Source organism: Neolamprologus brichardi, chromosome 23 (genome assembly GCF_056152115.1).
Source record: "Neolamprologus brichardi isolate AB-2024 chromosome 23, ASM5615211v1, whole genome shotgun sequence".
Lineage (NCBI taxonomy): Eukaryota > Metazoa > Chordata > Actinopteri > Cichliformes > Cichlidae > Neolamprologus > Neolamprologus brichardi.
Genome location: NC_142125.1, coordinates 12,735,530 through 12,755,532, shown reverse-complemented (window position 1 = coordinate 12,755,532; position 20,003 = coordinate 12,735,530). Strand labels below are relative to the sequence as shown.

Here is a 20,003-nt window from a genome sequence, read left to right as displayed (position 1 = left end):
AAGGACCGAGCAAGAATCGGATTCTGGTGAAATACACTGTGCATTTATTGTGTAGGAGGACATCTAGTGGCGGTCTGCTGATGCTGCGAAGAAGTTCAGTTTTGAGCGGCCATAAACGCACCTTTTCATTCCACTGTTACCCGGAAGAACAACATTATGAAACATGAAGGATCTGATGTTGCACTTCACTCTCTTCTGTGTGAATAATTAAGCTGCCCGGTGGTGTTATTTCAGAGGAGTCAGCGTTAGTAACTTGACTGAATGATCTTCTTATGAAAAGCAGTGCAAAGAATTCTCCAGTAAATTTTTTAATTAAGTGTTGCTCCATGGGCTCCTCTGCTCTTCTCACACAAATGGTTAATGATGAAGGGCCATTGATCCTAGATGGTGGACTGGCAACTGATCTCGAAGCGCATGGAGCCAAACTGCAGGTAAATCATAAAAATAACCTGCAACAGGTCACCATTTTCTATTGATTAGACTAATTTAATTTCTCTCTGGAGATGTTTTGTGTCTATTTTCAGTCAATCCATGTCTCCATGGTGGCTGTGCTATTTGTTTTGTAGTTGTGTTACTGACTTATACAAGTAATTTAAAAGTAATTTTAAAGCTGTGGTTCAGAGACCTTAGCCAGGCTTATCAGATCCCAACAAACTAAATATGTGAAAAGTCTGTTTAGTGTTTTATTTCTGTATATTTACAATTTTAAACATCAAACATGTAGCAAAATACTCTAAATAAAGAGAATGTTCAATAAAATAAAATAAAATTTGAAGTTAGGATTATTAGGGTTAAATTTAAATACAAGCATTAAAGCAACAGTCTACAGAACGGTGTGTAAGATGTAAATAAAAACACAGTTAAATGACTGCAAATCATAAGCCCATATCTTATTCACAGTAGAACACAGAAAACTGAGTACCATTTTAAGAGAAAAAACATTAACAACAAGGTTATTTTGAAGTTGATGGGAGCAACATATCTATTTTAAAAAAAGGGTGGGACGAGGCCATGTGTCTGGGAACTGAGGAGAGCAGCTGCTGGACTTACCAGGAGAGGAATATCATCCCATTTTGGTCTGATACAGGATTCTAGTTGCTCAGCAGTCCTGAATCTGCTTTGTTGCGTTTTTGGTTTCATGATGCTCCAGACGCTTTGCTTGATGAAAGGTCTGGACTACAGGCCTGCAGTTCAGCACCCAGACTCAGATTTGATGAAGTATGCTGTTTACCATCATCCTGCTGAAATACGCAAGGCCTTCCCTGAAAAAGACGTCACCTGGATGGGAGCATATGTGGCCCTGAGAAGTCCAACCCACTGAATCCTAAGAGATTCAAAAGCGCACAAAACAAAACAGAAGTGTTTTTTTCTTCTCACGTTAAGTTTCTTTGTCTACAGCACATCTGTTTGTGAAGTTAGAAAAACTCCACCCCAGAAGCTTCCAGTCGTCACCACACCTGCATTTCCTTTTACACGTGCTGGTGAAACTTGTGCAACTTGGGACTTGTTAGTTGCTCACAATGCTTCACCTGGGATGTAGACTGCAGATATTCCCTACTTAGAATCACAGCTTGCTGAACTTTACAGAGTCAGTCAAACCTGAGCATCAAAGGCCCATCTGTGATCTGAGTGTACTCTGTATCTTTACAGAAGAAAATACCTGCATGGTTTTGTATTTATTTTCAGAGAAATGGTTAAATGACCTGAATATATCCTCTGGCCTTGTTCTCACAGCCTGTCTGTGACTGTGAGTCACTTGATTTTCACAGCTTTTTTTTTTTTCCATTGTATTATCTTTACTAAATTTCCCAAATCTGCCCTCTTGACACATTCCCTCCCTATAATGTAAATTATAATAATTACAAAAACTAAAAAGATTAAAACTAGAAAATATAAAACTATAATAACTCTGAAGGTTGAGATGCTGTATTGTTACTTTCCAGTACATGATCTATACCAAAACTTGTGTTTTTATTAAATATAAAGTACGTAAACTGGTGAAGAATATTTTTATCTGGTCTTTACAGATCAAATATAAGATTTTTTTTATTAATATTGCTCTGTGAATCTGGACTGAAATTCGTGTGTGTGTGTGTTACATATGCAGGGAGACCCTCTGTGGAGCGCCAGGCTTTTGCACACTGATCCTCAGGCCATAAGAGATGCTCATTACAGGTGTGTCCATGCAAAAATGTTGGTAAATACAAATCAATCAGCGCTCAATGTATACACTTTGTGTGAACAGGTTCCTCCTCAGTGGTGCTGATGTCATCACGACAGCCACATACCAGGCAAGTATCCCAGGATTCATCAGCCACCTGGAGGTGAGCGCTGAACGCGCCAGAGAGCTGCTGATGTCCGGAGTTCATCTGGCCAAAGAGACGGTGAAGAGGTTTGAGTCAGGTAGGAGAGCTTACGCTGAGCTGAGCCCACTCTTGCTGTAAACTGTGATATAATCTCACTGTTTATTTCTCTGTAAAGGGAAGAGACGCCCCCTGGTGGCAGGCTCTGTGGGGCCGTACGGGGCCTTTCTCCACGATGGCTCGGAGTACACTGGAGCTTACGCAGAGCAGATGAGTGTTGAAGTAAGTACCCCTCAGCCACCTACTGGACTTTATGCCTGCTTTGAGAAGATTGCCCAGAATAGTTGTTTATATCTCTGGTTCTGGTTCTGTTTATATTTTCGGTTCGTTTCATGAAAAATCATTAAGTACCTTCTTTTTTGGGACAATAACTTCAGTATATTTAATGACACTATGACACTTTTTACCTTAATACTATGGCTATTTTCAGAATTACAAACAAATTTTAGCATTTTGAGTACAACAGAGATCTATATGACATTTTAATTGTAATTTTAAACATTTAAGCTGTGTACACTAATAATTAGCAGCAAAACTGCAGCAGTTTAACATCTCTGACGCAGGAGAACAAAAACCAGCATAGGTACCCTGGATGTTTTTGGATAATCCATTGGAGAATACTTCAAAACGTGGATTCTGGGTAAACGTTCAGCTCATATTACCATATGAGCATATGAAAGGTCTTCTGTACTTTGCCTTAAACTGAAAATATTCACAGTATGAAGGGAACATTTTGCACAATTCTGAATCTAAGGGGGTCAGATTTGATTATTTATGTTGCCTGATCCTTCTGATGTTGTTCTCAGTAAGTTTATAGATCCATTTACTGCTGAGACAGGTGTGAATAAATGTTCTCAGGTGTCTTTAATCTATTTGAAGGAGCTTAAAGTTTGGCACCGGCCTCACATTGACTGCTTAGCAGCTGCGGGAGTTGATCTCATCGCCTTTGAAACAATCCCGAGCATCAAAGAGGCGGAGGCTGTGGTGGAGCTGCTGAGGGAGTTTCCAAACTCGAAAGCCTGGCTGTCGTTCTCCTGTAAGGTAATCGCTGCCGGTGAACAGCGATGACGAAAGATCCGTATTAGTTCGTTGTTAGTCACACAATGACTCGCCTCGCCATCAGGACGAGAAGCGTATATCGGACGGCAGCCTGTTCGCTGACGCCGTGCGGGTCGCTGAGAGATCCACGCAGCTGCTCGCTGTGGGAGTCAACTGCTGTCCTCCAGACGTGGTGGAGTCGCTGCTGGACTCTGCTGGACCGCTGCACGTCTCAAACACGAGCTGGGTGGTGTACCCTAACAGCGGAGAGGAGTGGGACACTGAGCGGGGGTGAGTCTGAAGCTAAATAACACACGACTGTCTAAACGCCTCACATCAACGTGTTTACATTCTGTAAATACAACATAAAGCTACCATAAAAACTTGATTCCTTAAAGAGAAAAAAAGAAAATCTGCTAAATATCTGTGTGGATTCAGTAAAGAATCTTTTTTCATGCAAAGGTGGCAAACATCAGGAAAACCATCAGGATGGACGCCTGATCTGAGCCACATGTGGGTGAAGCAGGGCGCTGCTCTGATAGGTGAGCTCAGCTGCTTTCTCTTATACTCAGTCTTCTTCTGTTTTGCAGCATTTTCTCTGAGCAGCTCTTCTCTGTCTTACAGGGGGATGCTGTCGTATCGGCCCTGCTCACATAGCAGAGCTAAGACAGCAGTTAAAGGGGCGTTGAACCTCCAGCCTCTGCAGAGAGGCCTCAAAACTTGGCTGCCTACAAGAACAGGACAAGCCGAAGGAGGCAGAAACCTGTCACTGCTGACTTTCTGCAAATTATAATGAAATCTGTGATTGATGACATGATGCTGGTGCTCACACTCTGGCTGAGCGGGCCTTCTTGTTTATGCAGAGCTTATGTTCACTATAAGAGCGTGAGGAGACTCAGAAGAGAGAGAATAAATTATCATTTCTGATTCAGTCGTGTTGTGACTAAGTTGCTTAAACATGCCAGTGAGCAAGTTAAAATTAGTGGCTCCCATCCAACACCAGCTCAGAATCAGCTGTTTTGTTTTATAAAATAAGCTTTCCTAGTTGCAAACATGCAGGTGGGTCCAAATCTGATTCACAAATTTCTGTGCGTTTGCGTGAGTTCTCTCCGGGTACTCAGCCTTCCTCCCACAGTCCCACAGCCCAAAGACATGCAGTTAGTGGGGTTAGGTTAATTGGAGAATCTAAATTGCCCATAGGTGTGACTATGAGTGCGAGCGGTTGTCTGTCTCTCTGTGTTAGCCCTGCGTCTGGCTGGTGACCTGTCCAGGGTGTATCCCGCCTCTCGCCTGATGGTATCTAGGATACGCTACATCCTCCCTGCATCCCTGACAAAGATAAGTGGATGGATGAAGAGAATGGATTGATGAATTTGTCATATTTGCTCAATCCAGCAGGAAAGGTAAATAAAAACATTTTGTGACTAAGACTTTCATGGTAAAAAGGGTTCTACATGCTTTATTTGACGTGAAATGAGACTCAGAGCCGTGTGAATAAAAGCAACACCGGAAGAGTCACAATAAATGTTAAACAAAAAAATACGAATGCTGCAGGAATTCTTAAAAATCCCATTTTATTGTAAAATAAGTCAATAAATAAACCACTACATCAAACCCACTTAGGTACACAATGACTGTGTGTGTGGGTCAGAGACAAACGGACCCACAAAAGGTGCAAAGAAACATGTAAAGGAACTGCTCGTGTCTGAAATAAACCATGAGTGTCACTCTGAGTGTCCGAAGTTTCTACAGCTCCTGTGTTTAAACACCAGGATTGTCTACCGTCCCCCCGGAGAGTTCACGAAACACAACACAACGCTAGCAGCTTTCACGACACTTTAACTGGACGAGCTGCTGAACGCCAGGTGAGAAACGAGCCCACCTCCTGTACCTGAACGATGAGCTTCGTCTGAAAGAATGTACAGTGGATGTGTCGGTGCAGTTTAGATTAAACCTGCAGAAACATGTTTGTGATGAGCGGCAACGCTGTGAGGTTTGCTTTGAGTGGGTCCGACTTCCCAAAGCTCCTTTTATTTATTATTTTTAGATTTATTCATTTATGATCTGCGGCCAAATCTCTTCGGACCCAGTATGAAAAGCGGGAATGATTACAGCAAACCAAAGCATCCTCCCTGTTTCTATTAGAAGAAAATGTTCTGCTCGGATATTTTGCAGAAGTGTTTCACATTTTCTGATTGGTCAAATATTTGAGCTTTTCGCAACAGGCGGCTACAAATGAGTTTATTAATTTCAGTTCTGCTGCTGCGTCTCGACACAACAGCACAGAGCTACTGAAGAAATTCTGCTGCTGCCAATCCAGATTTCCACAGACCGAAGAACTAAACTTGCCGTAGTGTTACAAAGAGAAAGTCGGGACGATTTACATGGGAAACATGTATTTGAGAATTATTGCTGAATTTTTAAAGGTTGGGCATTTTGGCCCCAACACTCAACCTTTTTCCAGAGGAAATGACTGTAACTGCGTCAATGTCGCCCCGATTAGAAGGACGCAGACGACTGATGGCCTCAAAGTTTACTTCTTTAGTTTGTCGGTTTACTGCTTCCGACTGAAAACACAAGGCTGGAAAACCATTTCAAGTTACTGCTGACCTGAAAGCTGCACGCAATGCTACATGGGCCAGAGATGTCATGTGGATCAGTCATGGAACTGCCTCTGTAATGATTGTGAAGCAGCTGTCTCCATATTGCTTGTCTTCACTGCTAAAGGACAAAATGAGCAAAGAAAAAGGATATGGCCACGGGTGTTTTCACAAACAAGAAGTGAAAACACCCTAAAGAGAATATTCTTTAGGGTATAGAATATAGATATCTATCTATCTAAAATGAGCTGAACATGTGGTAGTCTTAAATATTCAAAAAGGACTCTTGTGATTTCTGTAAAGCTTCTACTGTCAATAAATTCAATAAAAACTGCTTCCTGGTCACTTCCCTCTATAGGTTTTTAACTGGGAGGAGACCCCCTAGCAGACCCTTATCTCATTTTGACTGGGAACACCTTGGGATGCCGCAGGGGGAATGGGAAAGGTCACTGGGGAAAAAGGATATCTGGCATAACCTGCTGAGCCTAGAAGTGATCCGACTTTGGATAAGCAGAAGAAATGGAGGCATCGAGCCGTTTTAGGAGATGATTTTAAAAAATAAAACTACGTATCTGAGCTGTTTTTGGAGATTTAAAGAGTCCTAACGCTTCACTAACAGTGCATTTTGGTGTTTTCATGCCGTTTATCAACAGTAAACTGCAGAAAACTCCAGACCTATTCTTTAACTTCCTAACTTCACTACTGTTTAGATACTCAGTCCTCATCCTGCTCATCCCTAAGAACCTTTCAGTCTGTGATGTCTTCTTCGAGGTCGCTGTCGGGCGAGCTGCGCTGTCTGTACTCTGTGCTGTTGGACTGGCGTTTCCAGCTGGTGTCTTTCTGGCTTCCCATGCTGTGCGAGCGTCCCAGCTGGGCCATCCGCTTGGCTGACGTCCTCTCTTCGCTGTCGTCGCTCGCGTGGGCCCTTTCCGTGGCAGATTGGTGAAAGTCGTGCCGCAGGTTTTCCAAATTCAGTGCCCAGGGGCCAAGCTTCTGCCAGTTGACCCTCTGGAAGGCCATGATGCAGTGCAGGTTTCCACCTACCTGAGAATGAAGAAGCCTTTTAGTTATTCACCATCTCAGACACACAAACATTTAAACAGCTGGTCTGAGAATTGGAACCTTTTTGGTTTTGCGGCGCTGAATCCCCCTCTCTGTGTGGCGAATGTCCAGGTATTCTGGATTTTGGGTGTTGAGGTCAGTCACGATATCCAGCCACCTGCAGAGAGAACTGCCCGTTAAACTGCTTAACAGCAGCAGACGTGGAAATGGAGTAAAAACTGAACAGGAACATACTTTTTACAATGAATAGCCGGATGTTTTCTGCTGGGTTCCCCGATTAAGATCCAGTATTCCATTTCGTTAGTGGGAAGAGCGCCCCTTCACAGAAAACAGGACAACATCTGTTACTAAAAACTAGTCAACTAATTTGTTAATATTTTTTTATAAAAAGAGCTATTAAGACTACAGATCTTCATATGGCGATATTAAGAATGTAAAGTCTCTTGTTTAAGTCCATAAGATTTTACATCTCAGGACATAATAAAAAAAATCTGCTGTTCTTCAGAGGGTCATAAAATTAGGTAAATTAAGTTTTTTAAAGTGTGCTTTCATGGATTTAACCTTTAACATGCTTATGTGGCCTGTAGAGTTATGGAGTTTTTCTGAGCACTGCAGGGTTTGAGCACGGAGTGAATATGCTGGGATGTCCACTCCTGGGAAGACCTAGCACACACCTGAATGTTCCAAACCAACAATGTGCCGAAGCCTCTGCTTTTAAAGAGGTGTTCACACTTCCTGAGCACCTCTAAGAATAAACAGTTTCCTGTTACTTACCCTCTAATTCAAGTCAAGACTTTGCAAAGAGTCCCATTAAAACGTCTTTTTCACGCAGCCAAAAGATCAAATAAAATCTCTAACAAACGTAAACTTACAGCAAACAATGCAACAAAGAAATATGACAAAACAAAACAACTCTACACAAAAAGAAATAAGCTAAATTAAAAAGTTAAAAAAAAAGTTTTAAAAAAATGAACGAGCATCATCAAGTAAATATCAACATAAAATAAAATGAGCCTTCAATGTGGATCAATGCAGTAAACCGAAACCTCATTCATTATATTTCGTGCAGGGGCTAGCAGAAAAATCTCAAAACACAGCTTTTAGTGAGCACTGATCTAAACGAGCAGTTCTAACTGCTGTGACGTGGCGTTACCTGTACGCCTTTGCTGCTTTGAGCGGCGTGGCTTCGAACCCCACGGGGCAAAAGTAGTGGTTCTGACAGTGGTAAATGTAGGCCATGGACTCGTCCTTCAGGCCTTGTGTCAGTTTCATCAGAGCTCCTTCAGCTGAAAAGAAGAACGAGTTTAATCACTCAAGCTGCACACCTGTAAGAATAACAGCGCTGAGTGGATCAGCTGACTCGCCTGTTTCTCCTGCTGTCTTGTGCTTTCCATGTGGTTTGTACAGAATATAGGAGCAACCTCGCACTCGGAAGTTGTCGTTGATTTGTCTGAACCACCTGTGAGGAAAACGCACTGACTGCAGACCTGCGCACTCTTTCAATTTTTTTTTTTAAAAAGTAAAAGACGGGAGGTTTGTGTACCGCATCAGTGTAGCGTTGCCGGTGAAAGGACCAAACTTGATTTCTTCAAACGGCGGCTGAAACCCCAGAATATGCAGAGCTTCCTCCTGAGAGATGGGTGGCAGACTGGCAATGCAAACAAACATTTACACCTTTTATTCATCGCCCACACTTCATAAGCTGATTTTTTTTAATATGAGATAAGATGCAGGCTGCTCACTTTCCTGCGCCAAGCGTGCTGTACAGGAAGTTCCAGCAGGAAACCAGCGAGGAGATCCCACAAGACGTCTTATACTGTGGCCGACTGATGCAGTACCTGCAGAAAAATGGATTATAACACAAAAGACAGACTTCTGTTAAGGTAACAGGTCCTCTCCGAAAGAAGACAAGAGCTTCTGGAGAATCACCGGGGTTGCAATGAAAATACTTTTTTATGTGGGGTTTAATTTCTTCAAGTATTCATCGTGGTTGATCAAAATTGCCAGAAATAACAGGAAATGCTGGACTACAGTAGGAAGGTAACAAATATTCACTGCCTTAAATCAATGTGCAACCATTCAGCAGAATGGCAGAGTCTTACTCCAGAAAAAACCCGGAGGACAGAGGCAAACATTTGGCACTGGCCTCACAGCTTTCAGTCATCCGCCTGTGCAATTACTATTTCAGATAAATGAACACTTCTAGATGCAGCTGTCACAGCCACAGCGACAACAAAACGAGACAGCTGTTGTCTGTGCTGTGAAAGAAAAACTCATTCAAATAAACACAAATGCGCTGACCGTGTCCTCGCTCTTTGGTTTCTAAACTTTACTGCCCTTCTTTAGGAAATCCTGACCCCAGGGGACAAAAAAGGGCATTGAGCTGGCTCTAAAGCTCTGCAGTGAAAATGGAGAGTGCAGAGAGTCAAATCAATCTCTCCCCTTTTATCTCAGACAATCAAAAAGCTCCTGGCATGTTTCCATCCATCCTCTACATGACTGCCATCTTGTGGCCACAGTCAGCAGTTGTCGCTAAAGCTGCGCTTATTTCATGCACATTGGAGACCATAGCTCCCACTGTTATATAGTCGTGTCCGTCTCCCAGTAACACTGACCGGAGCTGAGAGGCCAGCAGCTTTTTTCTGATGGTTTGCATATGCACATTTTGGACAAACCTCTGGTCTGGTCTGATAGGAAACAAGAATGCAAGGGAAGCAACCCCGGCTCTGCTTTCACTGCTCTGATATCAATTATGATTGACCCTTTGTGTGGAAACACAGCTTAGTGGTGGAGTAGCAAGTAAAAGAGCTTCAGTGATTTACCGTCGGCTAATCACCTCAGCCGACATGTGTGATGTAGAGAAGATGAAGTTTGAAAAGGATGTTAATAACTCCTTTAGTACATTAGCAAGGGAAGCTATAACCATAATGGACATAATGGACAGTGGCGCTGACCATGTCTGGTCTAATAAAACAGGCAAGCTGAGCAGGTGCAGGCTCAGCAGCACTTTCAGAATAGCATCTATAAAAATCTCTAAATGTAATAGGTTTAACCAGCTGTTTTGCCAACACTCCACCAACATTTTCCATCCATATTTTAATCCCCCGATAGATATTGACCATTAACCACGTCACACAACGCTTTTAATTCCGATTATTTTTTTGTGATTAATATTTTAATATACTTTTGTAGACCTGTATTTATCAGCTCATTAACTTTTTTAGAGATCATCGCAAACATGTGATGTTGGACATTAAACATTAAACAGAATAACTATTTAAAATGCGTTCAACCTTAAACATACACAGCAGTTATATGTTTAAGGTAATATAAATAATACACAATTTAACACCGAGAGAGAACATTATTCTGTAGAGTGATTATTTTTACTTTTGATATTTTGGCCACGACTTTCCAGTAAAACAGTTTCATGTATACTGAGGTGTTTTCATAGCGTTTTATTGGTTCTTTTTCTAAACAGATAGTAGATACAAAAATGTGAAGATGTCCATGTAGAGAGCAGATAGACAGCATGAATGGTATGTTTTAATCTGATCCAGTTTATCTTGTTAAATAGTGAGTAAATAGTAAAGAGAGATGTTTTTTGTTTGTGTGTACAAGGAGATGGAGGGGGTGGTCTCTGCTTTCCTTTCTGTAAAAGTCACTGCACGAAAATGGAGGAAATGAAAATGGAGGCTAAATATAACATTACCATCTTCTGAGGTCGAGCACTTTCCTCTGTTTGATCTCCTCCAGTGAGGCGTGAGGAGGGACATCTTGCAGGTTCCTGCTGGGTCTGTCGGATGACTTCATCTTCTTAGCGCCGCATTTCTTACCATTGCCTGAAAAAGTGTTTCAAAAAAAACATCAAAGTGTGACATCATGTAAACCAAACTGATTAAATTCGCTTCCAGACCTTTCTTACTTGCTCTTATTTTCCTTGTATATGCAGTGTTGAAGTCTGCCGTGTCAATCTCCCAGGCCAAAATAGGCTTGGACACGTCCTCCATGTCACAGTCCTCGCCTGCCCCCCCATGGGAACCTCCAGTGTGTGCGGCACTGAGCTCTGTGGAGGGTTTGGGCTTTACACGTGGGGATCCGTCATCCTGCTTCTTCGAGAGCGCGTCCCTGCCTGCGTTTGGGGGGCAGTACACGGAGGCAGCCTGGTTTAAGAGGGCATAATCAGAGCAGACTGTGTAGAACTTCTCACGGGAGTGCGTGACCGGGCAGGTCCACGGCAGGTGGAGCTCAGCACTAGAAGCCCGCCTCACCCTCGCGGCATCCCGGGCCAGGGACCGAATCAGGCTGTGCTCCTCCTCCCTGTCTGCGGTCCGCTGCAGCCCTGATGGCTCCACAGACCCAGACAGGTTTGTTCCCTGACCCTCTGAGGTGTTAGGCATTGAGCGGCCGCTGAGCTGACTGGCAACAGAACCGGACGAGGCGGAACGCAATGATGGAGAAGTGACCTCTGCAGGGAAGAAAAGGAGGTTATTCAAAATATACGAGAAGAAGATGAAAGTGCAGAGATAGAGACCTCACGCTGTGCACTCAGATAGGAGAAATCAGTCAGCTAACAGTTTTATCTGACACAGAAGCATCTGTATTACATCAGGATAGCTCAGCTCTGCTGCCACAAACAGACACATCTTACATATGTTACATATCACAACAGATTTTTATTCACCAAGCTCTTTCTGAGTATTTGTTCTCCCCCTCCTTCTTCTTTGTAATTTTTACCACACTGAGCTTGTCTTCCATTACTGTATTTTATTTTACCAAACTATTCTACTTTATTTTTGCCTTTTTGTTGCACGTGATGTTTAATATTTTTGCTTCTGTGAAAGGAATTTGCATCCAATCACCTGCCTTCAAATGTATTTGGATCATACATTGGAGAGAATGCAGAACCAAAAAGCTCCTGAAACACATGAACCAACTTTCTTAGTCTAACAGTTACCATAACTAGCAAAATCCATCATTATCAAAAATTGCCAATGGAGTTTTCAACAAGATTGCTTAATAATTATGTAATTAAGTCCTACAGAGTGAGGGGATGCCTGAGGAATGGAGAAGAAGTGCACTGGTACTGATCTTCAAGAACAAGGGTGGTGTGCAGAACTCCACACCACGAAGCTGTGGGAAAGAATTGTTGAAGCTAGGTTAAGTAGCAGCAGTATGCCTTCATGCTGAGAAAGAGCTCTACAGATGTAATGTGTGCTTAGGGAGTATTGATGGGGGAGTACAGAAAAGGTCAGAAGGAGATTGACGGTCTCTGCATGGATCAGAGAAAGGATATTATAAGGCCCCAAAAGAGGAACTGCATGAGGAAGTCAGGAGTGGCAGAAAAGTATGTTAAGGTCGTGCAGGACATGTATGAGGACAGCAAGACAGTGGGCAGATGTGTGTTAAGAGTGAAAGATGGGTTCAAGTTGGGGGTGAGATTACATTTTTTGCAGTGGTGATGGAGAGGCTGATGGATGAGGTCAGGCAGGAGTTTGCAGATGACACTGATCCGTAGTGAGCAAGTGGAGTCTGCAGAGGTGGAAGTCTAAGGAAAGAAAAGCGTCTGGACTTCTTTAAGTTGCTTGAAGACGTTTCATCTCTCATCCGAGAAGCTTCTTCAGTTCTAAGGGTCAAATGGTGGAGAGTCCCAGATTTAAACCCTGTGGGAGTTTCCCCCCAAGAGGGACAAAAGGACCCCCTAATGATCCTCTACCCAATCACATGAGCCAAGGTGTGAAAACGGGTGTAGGTCATAATCAGCCAAGGTTTCGGGTGAGCTCATTGGGAAACCTAGCCCCACCCTATCATGTGATTTCCTGAGGTCATATGGCCCAGGATGTGAGTGGGCGTTAAGGCGTCTGGGAAGGGATCTCAAAACTGGATTATAGATGGCAGACAGTTGGTGTCGTAAGCCACCGCCTCTGTTCAAAGATGGTCGCTCACAGTGGACATGAATGGCTTCTTTTACTCCTCTTTCAAACCATCTGTCTTCTCTGTCCAAAATGTGAACACTGGCATTTTCGAAAGAGTGACCTTTGTCCTTTAGATGCAGATGGACTGCTGAGTCTTGTCACGTGGAGGTGGCTCTTATATGTTGTGCCATGCGTTTGCGAAGTGGCAGCAGAGGTGGAAGTATATACTGGAGAGAGGATGAATGGAGATCCGTAAAAGCAAGCCTGAATACATGTTTGTGGATGAAAGAGAGTCGGATGGAGCACAGGTAACGAAGATAGATCGGTTTAAATAACTGGGGTAACTAACTCGAGGTGAAGACAGGAGAGCAGCAAGAGTGAGAGGGAAGGTTTACAAGATGGTAATGAGACCTGCTCTCATGTATGGTTTGGAGACAGGAGGTAGAGCTGAAGATGCTCAGATCTTCATTGGAAGGGATGGTGGAAAAACATGAAGCAGATATCAAAAAAGAAATTTTATAGACAAAGTGGAGTGTTAATAGGCAGAGAGTCTTATACAATTGTAAAGCAAGCTAGCTCCTTCATTTATATAGAGTCTTTAAATTGTCCCCTGGCAAACCCAATGTTGGTCCACGTTAACGAAAACACCTGAAACTATGAACATAACAAATTTCAAAGCCATAACCCCGAGTGTCACTTGTCAGGCTCACGGAGAGACAAACAAGCACTGTTCCTCTTAGCCTTTAGCCTACAATGAGTCACCTATCATAGACACAGACAGCATGGCTCTTGATATCCACATAAACATTAACTAACGGTTCACCTGTAAAGCTGCTGCGATCACCCACAAACATCCAAATTTGGTTAGCGGACGTAAACACGCCCAGCCGTCATTTTCAGCATCACAGATAGACTCATAAAATCTTCAGTAATGACAACCCTATGCGGGGAGGCGGAAAAAGATAAAGCTGAGAGCAAACTACCAAATCGCCGCACACATTAGCACGAAAAATGTGGAAAATAGCCGAAAATAAGCAACAAACGTCGTCCTCCTGACCCGCAGCCTCTTCCTGAGCAGGTCCATCGGACTATACCATTCTGAGGAGCAACCGGGAGGAAGGGAAATATCAACGTTGTTAAATTCTTATAAGATTGTTAAAAAAACAGAAAGTTTAAATGAGTAAAAACACTTTTCATCGCACACATGTGTATGTTATTGCACTGCATTAAATTTACTACATATTTGGACGTGTCCAGTTTGGCGCCTCCTCTTCCCGTCTCAGTAAAATTATTTCTCAGTTTAAACCAATCACAGTAGAGCACTTGAATGGACGAGTCTCGTCAGCGTCACGTGATACATTCAGATAGTTCCTGAAAGTGCATACCGGACAATTTAAATTTGTAGACTCAGAGACACATCCGTCGATACATTTATTATTTGTGGTAATTATTAATCTCTAAATGCATTAGTTTAAAAAAAAAATACTATCTTATATGTAGTTTCATTAATATATATGTATGCGGTGAGTAAACGGTCACCGTTACCCGCGGCGTTAACAGTTGTTACTATGGCTTTAACGTCATTGTAACAAGTTAACATTGTTTTTCCATCCACCCATCCATTCTCCTCCGCTTATCCTTTTTCAGGGTGGGGGGCTGGAGCCTATCCCAGTTGTCATAGGGCGAGAGGCAGGGTACACCCTGGACAGGTCGCCAGTTTGTCACAGGGCTAATTTAGAGTTATGTCTTTGGACTGTGGGAGGAAGCCGGAGTACCCGGAGAGAACCCACGCAAACACGGAGACAACATGCAAACTCCACACAGAAAGGCATATACTTAAAACATTTTCCAAAAACCCAGGAGTTGAGAATCTCAATACCTCCATTGGTATTGCCGAGAACAGGTTAAATGCAGACATGCAGTAGGCTTGAATGGGAAACTGCCTGCTGATATTTAGCAAAGAATCATCAGTTACTAATGTAACATAAACTTTTATAAACCTATAGACATGTAATGACATGTAGAGCTGCATTTCCTGTAAATGAAACTATCTACTGTAGAGTTAGTTTCTGTGTATATGGAAATAAATATAATGAAGTTAGTCTGTAGGCACATTTTGAGGCAGATCAGTTTGTACTAAAAAGGGAAAGTTGAGACTGAAGGCAGACGCTGTCCCAAGCATCTTTATACATCGCCCTGTGGTCCAGAGGACGACCCCTGTACCACAATGCACACAAACACAGAGTGCATAGCTGCTGATCACAGCTATACTGTTAAAAGTGTATGTCACTTTTAACAGTATAGCTACAAAAATGTTAATAATGACAGCATGAATAATAACATAACGGTTAATATTTTTCTGCATTATTTCAAGGCAGTTTTAAACGTTTAAAGGTTACCAGTGCCACGCCCTGTACTCATACCAGTAAGAAAGACTGAGGAAAGAAAAATGGAAGAGATTGAGACAAGACAGTGTGACAGAGGGGAGACGGCTATAAGAAAGAGACCGGAAATGTGTCCCTCTGCGGCTAACGAATTGCTCGAGCGCCTGCGGTGGCTTTTTGAAGCTCACGCACGCAGATCTAAGGTGAGTCTGTTCATTGGAGATCCGACTTAAACCTTTAAAAGCGAAAACATAATTACATTACTTGCAGTTTAAACCGCACGACCACTCTATAAATACAGATTGGCCGTTTTTGTAGTGGACATACTGTGATTTCTTTCTTCTAACAGGTGACCTGACTCTAAAAACTATAAGCAAACCTGAACTTTGATCTTTGCGCGTCCTCTGGCGGTCGTGGCTTGCTATTGGATCACTTCCGGTTCCTGTTACTACTTACAGTGGTGTTTTTCAGCAGGTCAATCTGTGCATTACATCCTTACATGCTTTTGTGTAACGGCTCATTTCACATTGTAACCTTCACGTCCTTTATCAGAAACACACTCTTTGCTGAATCATCTGCAAATTATACGCATAATATTCACTCATTGTTTGTTTAGGAAGCTAACCTAATTGCTATTAGCTTAGCTTAGCCGAATCACTAGCAGCATGACTTCTCCTGTCCCTGGTGGTGTGCTATATGATAACAAGTAAAATACAGGGCCAGTCTTACCGATACGGATACTTCAAAGTTATAAAAGCAGTTTATACAGAGCAGTGTGCTTGAACATGTTACAATGGTCACTAAATCACAGTGATCATAACTTTCCATAATAATTAGTTAACACAACAAAACAACCCTTTCAGCTTGTCATGTAGTTTGAAACGTTTTTTTGTTTTAAAAAAAATCTAATTTCATTTAATTTTTTTTAGAAACCGGGTTTTAAAGAACCTTGGGTCAACTTCTCTTTTAAATATTTGTTCATGGTTAAGATATGGGTTTTTTTCAGTTCCAATACTAGAATTTATTTAACACATTTGAGTTGATAATATTATTTGAATAACCAATAACACTTTACGTTATTTACATAACGCCAAATCAGATCAACAGTTGCATCAAGATGCTTTTCATTGTAAGACAAAGAGCTAACAATCAAGATGACCCCCTATGAGCAAACCTCACTTATTTACTTACTTAAATACTTTATTAATTCAGCCCAGAAGTAATTGAGTTCATTATTATTAGGTTGTTTTAAAAAACATTCTGAAAAGCCTTCAGTTTTCAGGGCTCTCTTTTGTGGAAGCAGCTCCCAGTTTAGTCAGATTTGTGTGGGATATTTTGCTCTTCGTAACAAGTAACAAATATGATTGATGTGATATTGGTGTCAAAACTTCTTTTTTTTTCTGTAAAAATATTTTAAATGCGCCTTTCAGTACCTTTCTGAACTAAAATGACACCACTGACTCTAGTATTATCTGTAGGATTTTCATTGCTAATAGAGCATTTCCCTGGCATTTCTTGTTTTAACAAACACAGAAAAGAAAAAGGGCCAGTCAACCCAAAGACCGCTGAGGGGTAAATCAAACCTGATAACAGGATAACACTCCTCAGAGGTCATGGTGAGGAATATTAAACTGCTGTTTAATCTTTGATTGAAGACTTGAAGATTAAAATGTCAAAAAAAAAAAAACAACAAAACAAAACTGTCTGTGGCCAGAAAGAGTAACCTCAGAGTCCAAAGGGTCACTGAGGAGAAGTTAATCTGTATGAGTGTCTCCACCTACCTGTGCTGCCACAGCCAGGTGTGAGGCAACAAGAACCGAGGCAGGCTCCAAAGGTACAGAAGTCCACTTGAGGAGTTTCTCTCAGCAGATACAGGTAATGATGACAAAGGTCCTTCAGACAGCTCTGAATACTGAGCAGGATCTAGTGTGTGAGCTGAGAATCAGGATCCTGGAGATATTTGATAGGCAGAGCAGTGAAAAACTGCTCTCTAATGAAAAACCAGGTGGTGCATATGTCCGCCTGTTAGGAGCTCATCATATTTTACTGGTTTACTGTCAATGTATTGTGTTGTTTGTAATCTTACAGGAGACCATGGAAAAGAAGCTAATCATCATCGACACCGATTGCGGCATAGACGATGCTCAGGCAATAATGATGGCGTTGGCGGCGCCTAACATCCACATCCTGGGCGTCACCTGCGTGTTTGGGAACACGACGGTCGACAACGTGTGTCAGAACGTTTTGAGGGTGCTCTCAGTCTGTGAGCGTAACGGGGTACGTTTACTGAAGCTGTCTGAACAATCACAATCTGAGAAAATGCAGATTTGTGTATTTTAATATAGATGTAATGTTCTTAAATGATTCATTTTATATGAATTGTTTACTGAATGTTTCACCTGCTGTGCAGCACTTTGGTTCACGTGTGTTTAAATGTGCTTTAGAAACAGTCTGACTTTAAGTTGTTACTTTTCAAAGTATTGATGTAGCACACAGACTCATTAGTCACAACAATTAGAGTATTGTCGAAATTAGAAGAGCACAGACCTCCAGCTATTCAAATATCAATTATTAAATAAAAACAGCATCACACACACAGATGTTATGTTTAGAAACAATGATCTGTTTCTAAACTCCCCTCTCTGAGGTCCCTTTAAGGATTTTTTTTTATACCTTTGTAAATCATCCATTGGTTGTTTAAACAGATGGGATTTGTCTGCCTTTGAGGGTCAGTAACAGACTTCCTGTCATGCATGTTCATAAAATGTTAGTTTAACCAGATTAGGAGAAAGGCTCCTGGACTAGTGAATTTCTGCTCACATAAACACAAATGGCAGCATTAAAGTAACCTCCTTGGCGGAGTTTAATATATTGTAATCTTTGGTATTTTTGTGACAAGTCTTGCTGAGCCTGACCAGCAGTGTTGTGTCGGCAGAACTCAGGTGTTAATCTGTAAGGAAAGCTGCACTAATCTGAACTTCCTCCTGTAGATTCCAGTGTTTCGAGGTTCTGCTGGCCCTCTGGTTGGAGCGGGAAACTCACCCACTGACCACTTTGGAAGTGATGGACTCGGAGATGTGATAAAGGAGAAAGATCCTCGTTGGGAGGAGAAAATCCAAAAGGAGCATGCAGTTAGCGCAATGATGAGACTGGTGTCCGAAAACCAGAACCAGGTTCAAAAACTCCTTCGTTTAGTCACAATTTGATCCTAAATTGTGATGCGTTTCCCAATGAGCATGATTCTTTACTCAGTTAGGCACAGATCTCAACAATTCCCTTTGAGAAAACACTAATGGAAGAAAACATGTCCTCCACAGGTCTCCTTGGTGGCTCTCGGCCCGCTCACTAATCTGGCGCTGGCGGTCAGACTTGACCCCCATTTCCCCCAAAAGCTCAGGGACGTGTACATCATGGGCGGCAACATGGAAGGTAAAACGGCCTCGTGGTGACCGGTGTTCGAGCGTGAGGCGTTCAGGAGTGAATAATGGTGCTTCTGCCTTTATAGGAAAAGGAAACGTGACTCTGTGTGCAGAGTTTAACTTCGCCATGGATCCAGAGTCAGCCTATATTGTTCTTGAGGAGTTCCTCTGTCCTACCTACCTGGCATCGTGGGAATATGCGTGCAGAAACGCACTGACGTGGGTAAGATCTCCACGCTTAGAGAAGTGCATGGCCCTGCTGTGTGGGTCACTTTAAACTGAAATTCCTGATTTGTGCAGGAGTTCCTTGAGGAGCTCGTCAATCAGGACGCTCCAGCTGCACGCTTCATGAGGATGATAACGTCTAAATGCTGGGCTTATTCCAGAGAGGCCATGACGACTAAGAGAGACGTGTACTTTGGGCCGGGCTTTGTCTCCTATGATTCCTACGCGATGGCGGCCTGCATCGACCGCAGCGTGGTGACGGAGAGCATCGAGTGTCCCGTCCGCGTGGAGCTCCAGGGCTCCATTGCTCGAGGCATGTTGGCGCTGGATCGCACAAATCAGTTGAAGAAGAGCCACAGCGTGTTTGTGTTGACTAAATGTGACACAGCCAAGTTCAGCGAGCTTCTGAAGGAGTCCCTCAGACAGCCCTGCAAGAAGTAAAGTCTGGACTTCCTTCATTTAACGGCTGCATCACTAAGTGCCCTTTGACTGACATCATTTTATAGCCACAAATGATGTCAGGGAGGATGGTTACTAAATTTAACCACCTGACCCATCACAATAAGCTGGATTTTTTGGAATGTTTTATTTAATAAAGCAATGCAACCGTTTACTGTTATAGGCAATTGTGATTATTTTCTGAGTTAAAATCCCTCAAGAGTACATCAGAGCTAAGGACATTTAAACTGCAACCAAATCAATTTTAGACCCACTTCAAGTGTCACAATCTAAAAATAAAAGCTATATCAGAAAATTATTTGGACATAGGAGGATTCACAGCTAAAAGATGAGTGAATTTTTTTTACAAAGAATGCACTTGGTAAAGTTTTTCTACGATTAATAATCAGAAAACGGATCGAACATTGAGGGTAACAAAGCTTGAAACTTTGTCACATGAAAGTTGTTTGTACTCATCTCACAAACACACCAAATCATACTGATTATTATTGGAAAAAGAATAAAATTGTATACTTTTAGCATCAGTAACATGTAACGT

At 42.3% G+C, this 20,003-nt stretch overlaps 3 protein-coding genes across 9 annotated transcripts; 2 read left to right on the top strand and 1 right to left on the bottom strand.

Moving 5' to 3' along the window:
- Positions 1–16: 16 nt before the first annotated feature.
- Positions 17–5,095, top strand: zgc:172121 (uncharacterized). Its single transcript, XM_087835893.1, has 8 exons — positions 17–431; positions 2,108–2,175; positions 2,246–2,403; positions 2,482–2,585; positions 3,243–3,404; positions 3,487–3,692; positions 3,864–3,943; positions 4,026–5,095. Exons 1-8 carry the CDS (start codon positions 273–275, stop codon positions 4,088–4,090), a joined length of 1,002 nt encoding a protein of 333 aa, XP_087692019.1. The 5' UTR covers positions 17–272; the 3' UTR covers positions 4,091–5,095.
- Positions 4,959–15,789, bottom strand: LOC102783789 (basic immunoglobulin-like variable motif-containing protein). Of its 3 annotated transcripts, none has more exons than XM_087835890.1 (10): positions 15,742–15,789; positions 10,989–11,531; positions 10,776–10,905; positions 8,806–8,901; positions 8,607–8,711; positions 8,428–8,522; positions 8,217–8,349; positions 7,298–7,381; positions 7,124–7,220; positions 4,959–7,045 (listed from the first exon to the last, which is right to left on the bottom strand). In XM_087835890.1, the coding sequence occupies exons 2-10, from the start codon at positions 11,461–11,463 to the stop codon at positions 6,749–6,751; spliced, it is 1,512 nt and encodes a 503-aa protein (XP_087692016.1). In that variant the 5' UTR covers positions 11,464–11,531; positions 15,742–15,789; the 3' UTR covers positions 4,959–6,748. The 3 variants fall into 3 exon arrangements, with proteins under 3 accessions (XP_087692016.1, XP_087692015.1, XP_087692017.1); XM_087835889.1 differs by lacking the exon at positions 15,742–15,789 and adding an exon at positions 13,802–14,196; XM_087835891.1 differs by lacking the exon at positions 15,742–15,789 and adding an exon at positions 13,962–14,196.
- On the top strand, positions 14,307–19,625 carry si:ch211-201h21.5 (inosine-uridine preferring nucleoside hydrolase). Of its 5 annotated transcripts, none has more exons than XM_087835892.1 (7): positions 14,307–14,421; positions 15,373–15,565; positions 17,451–17,639; positions 18,353–18,535; positions 18,680–18,791; positions 18,868–19,004; positions 19,082–19,625. In XM_087835892.1, the coding sequence occupies exons 2-7, from the start codon at positions 15,428–15,430 to the stop codon at positions 19,445–19,447; spliced, it is 1,125 nt and encodes a 374-aa protein (XP_087692018.1). In that variant the 5' UTR covers positions 14,307–14,421; positions 15,373–15,427; the 3' UTR covers positions 19,448–19,625. The 5 variants fall into 5 exon arrangements, with proteins under 5 accessions (XP_087692018.1, XP_006790465.2, XP_035763446.2 ...); XM_006790402.3 differs by having other exon boundaries at positions 15,357–15,565; XM_035907553.2 differs by having other exon boundaries at positions 15,353–15,565.
- Positions 19,626–20,003: the final 378 nt, after the last annotated feature.

What these genes read in the sequence shown, in the direction of transcription:
- zgc:172121 (XM_087835893.1), top strand. Translation starts at nt 273, where the DNA reads ATGAAAAGCAGTGCAAAGAATTCTCCAGTAAATTTTTTAATTAAGTGT. An exon ending in GGTGAAGAGGTTTGAGTCAG is followed by an intron (nt 2,404 to 2,481) that starts GTAGGAGAGCTT and finishes TTCTCTGTAAAG; the next exon opens with GGAAGAGACGCCCCCTGGTG. An exon ending in GCAGGGCGCTGCTCTGATAG is followed by an intron (nt 3,944 to 4,025) that starts GTGAGCTCAGCT and finishes TCTGTCTTACAG; the next exon opens with GGGGATGCTGTCGTATCGGC.
- LOC102783789 (XM_087835889.1), bottom strand. Translation starts at nt 13,832, where the DNA reads ATGTTTGTGGGTGATCGCAGCAGCTTTACAG. An exon ending in TACAAGGAAAATAAGAGCAA is followed by an intron (nt 10,906 to 10,988) that starts GTAAGAAAGGTC and finishes ACACTTTTTCAG; the next exon opens with GCAATGGTAAGAAATGCGGC. An exon ending in CAAGACAGCAGGAGAAACAG is followed by an intron (nt 8,350 to 8,427) that starts GCGAGTCAGCTG and finishes TCTTCTTTTCAG; the next exon opens with CTGAAGGAGCTCTGATGAAA.
- si:ch211-201h21.5 (XM_087835892.1), top strand. Translation starts at nt 15,428, where the DNA reads ATGGAAGAGATTGAGACAAGACAGTGTGACAGAGGGGAGACGGCTATA. An exon ending in CTCACGCACGCAGATCTAAG is followed by an intron (nt 15,566 to 17,450) that starts GTGAGTCTGTTC and finishes GTAATCTTACAG; the next exon opens with GAGACCATGGAAAAGAAGCT. An exon ending in GCAGAAACGCACTGACGTGG is followed by an intron (nt 19,005 to 19,081) that starts GTAAGATCTCCA and finishes TGATTTGTGCAG; the next exon opens with GAGTTCCTTGAGGAGCTCGT.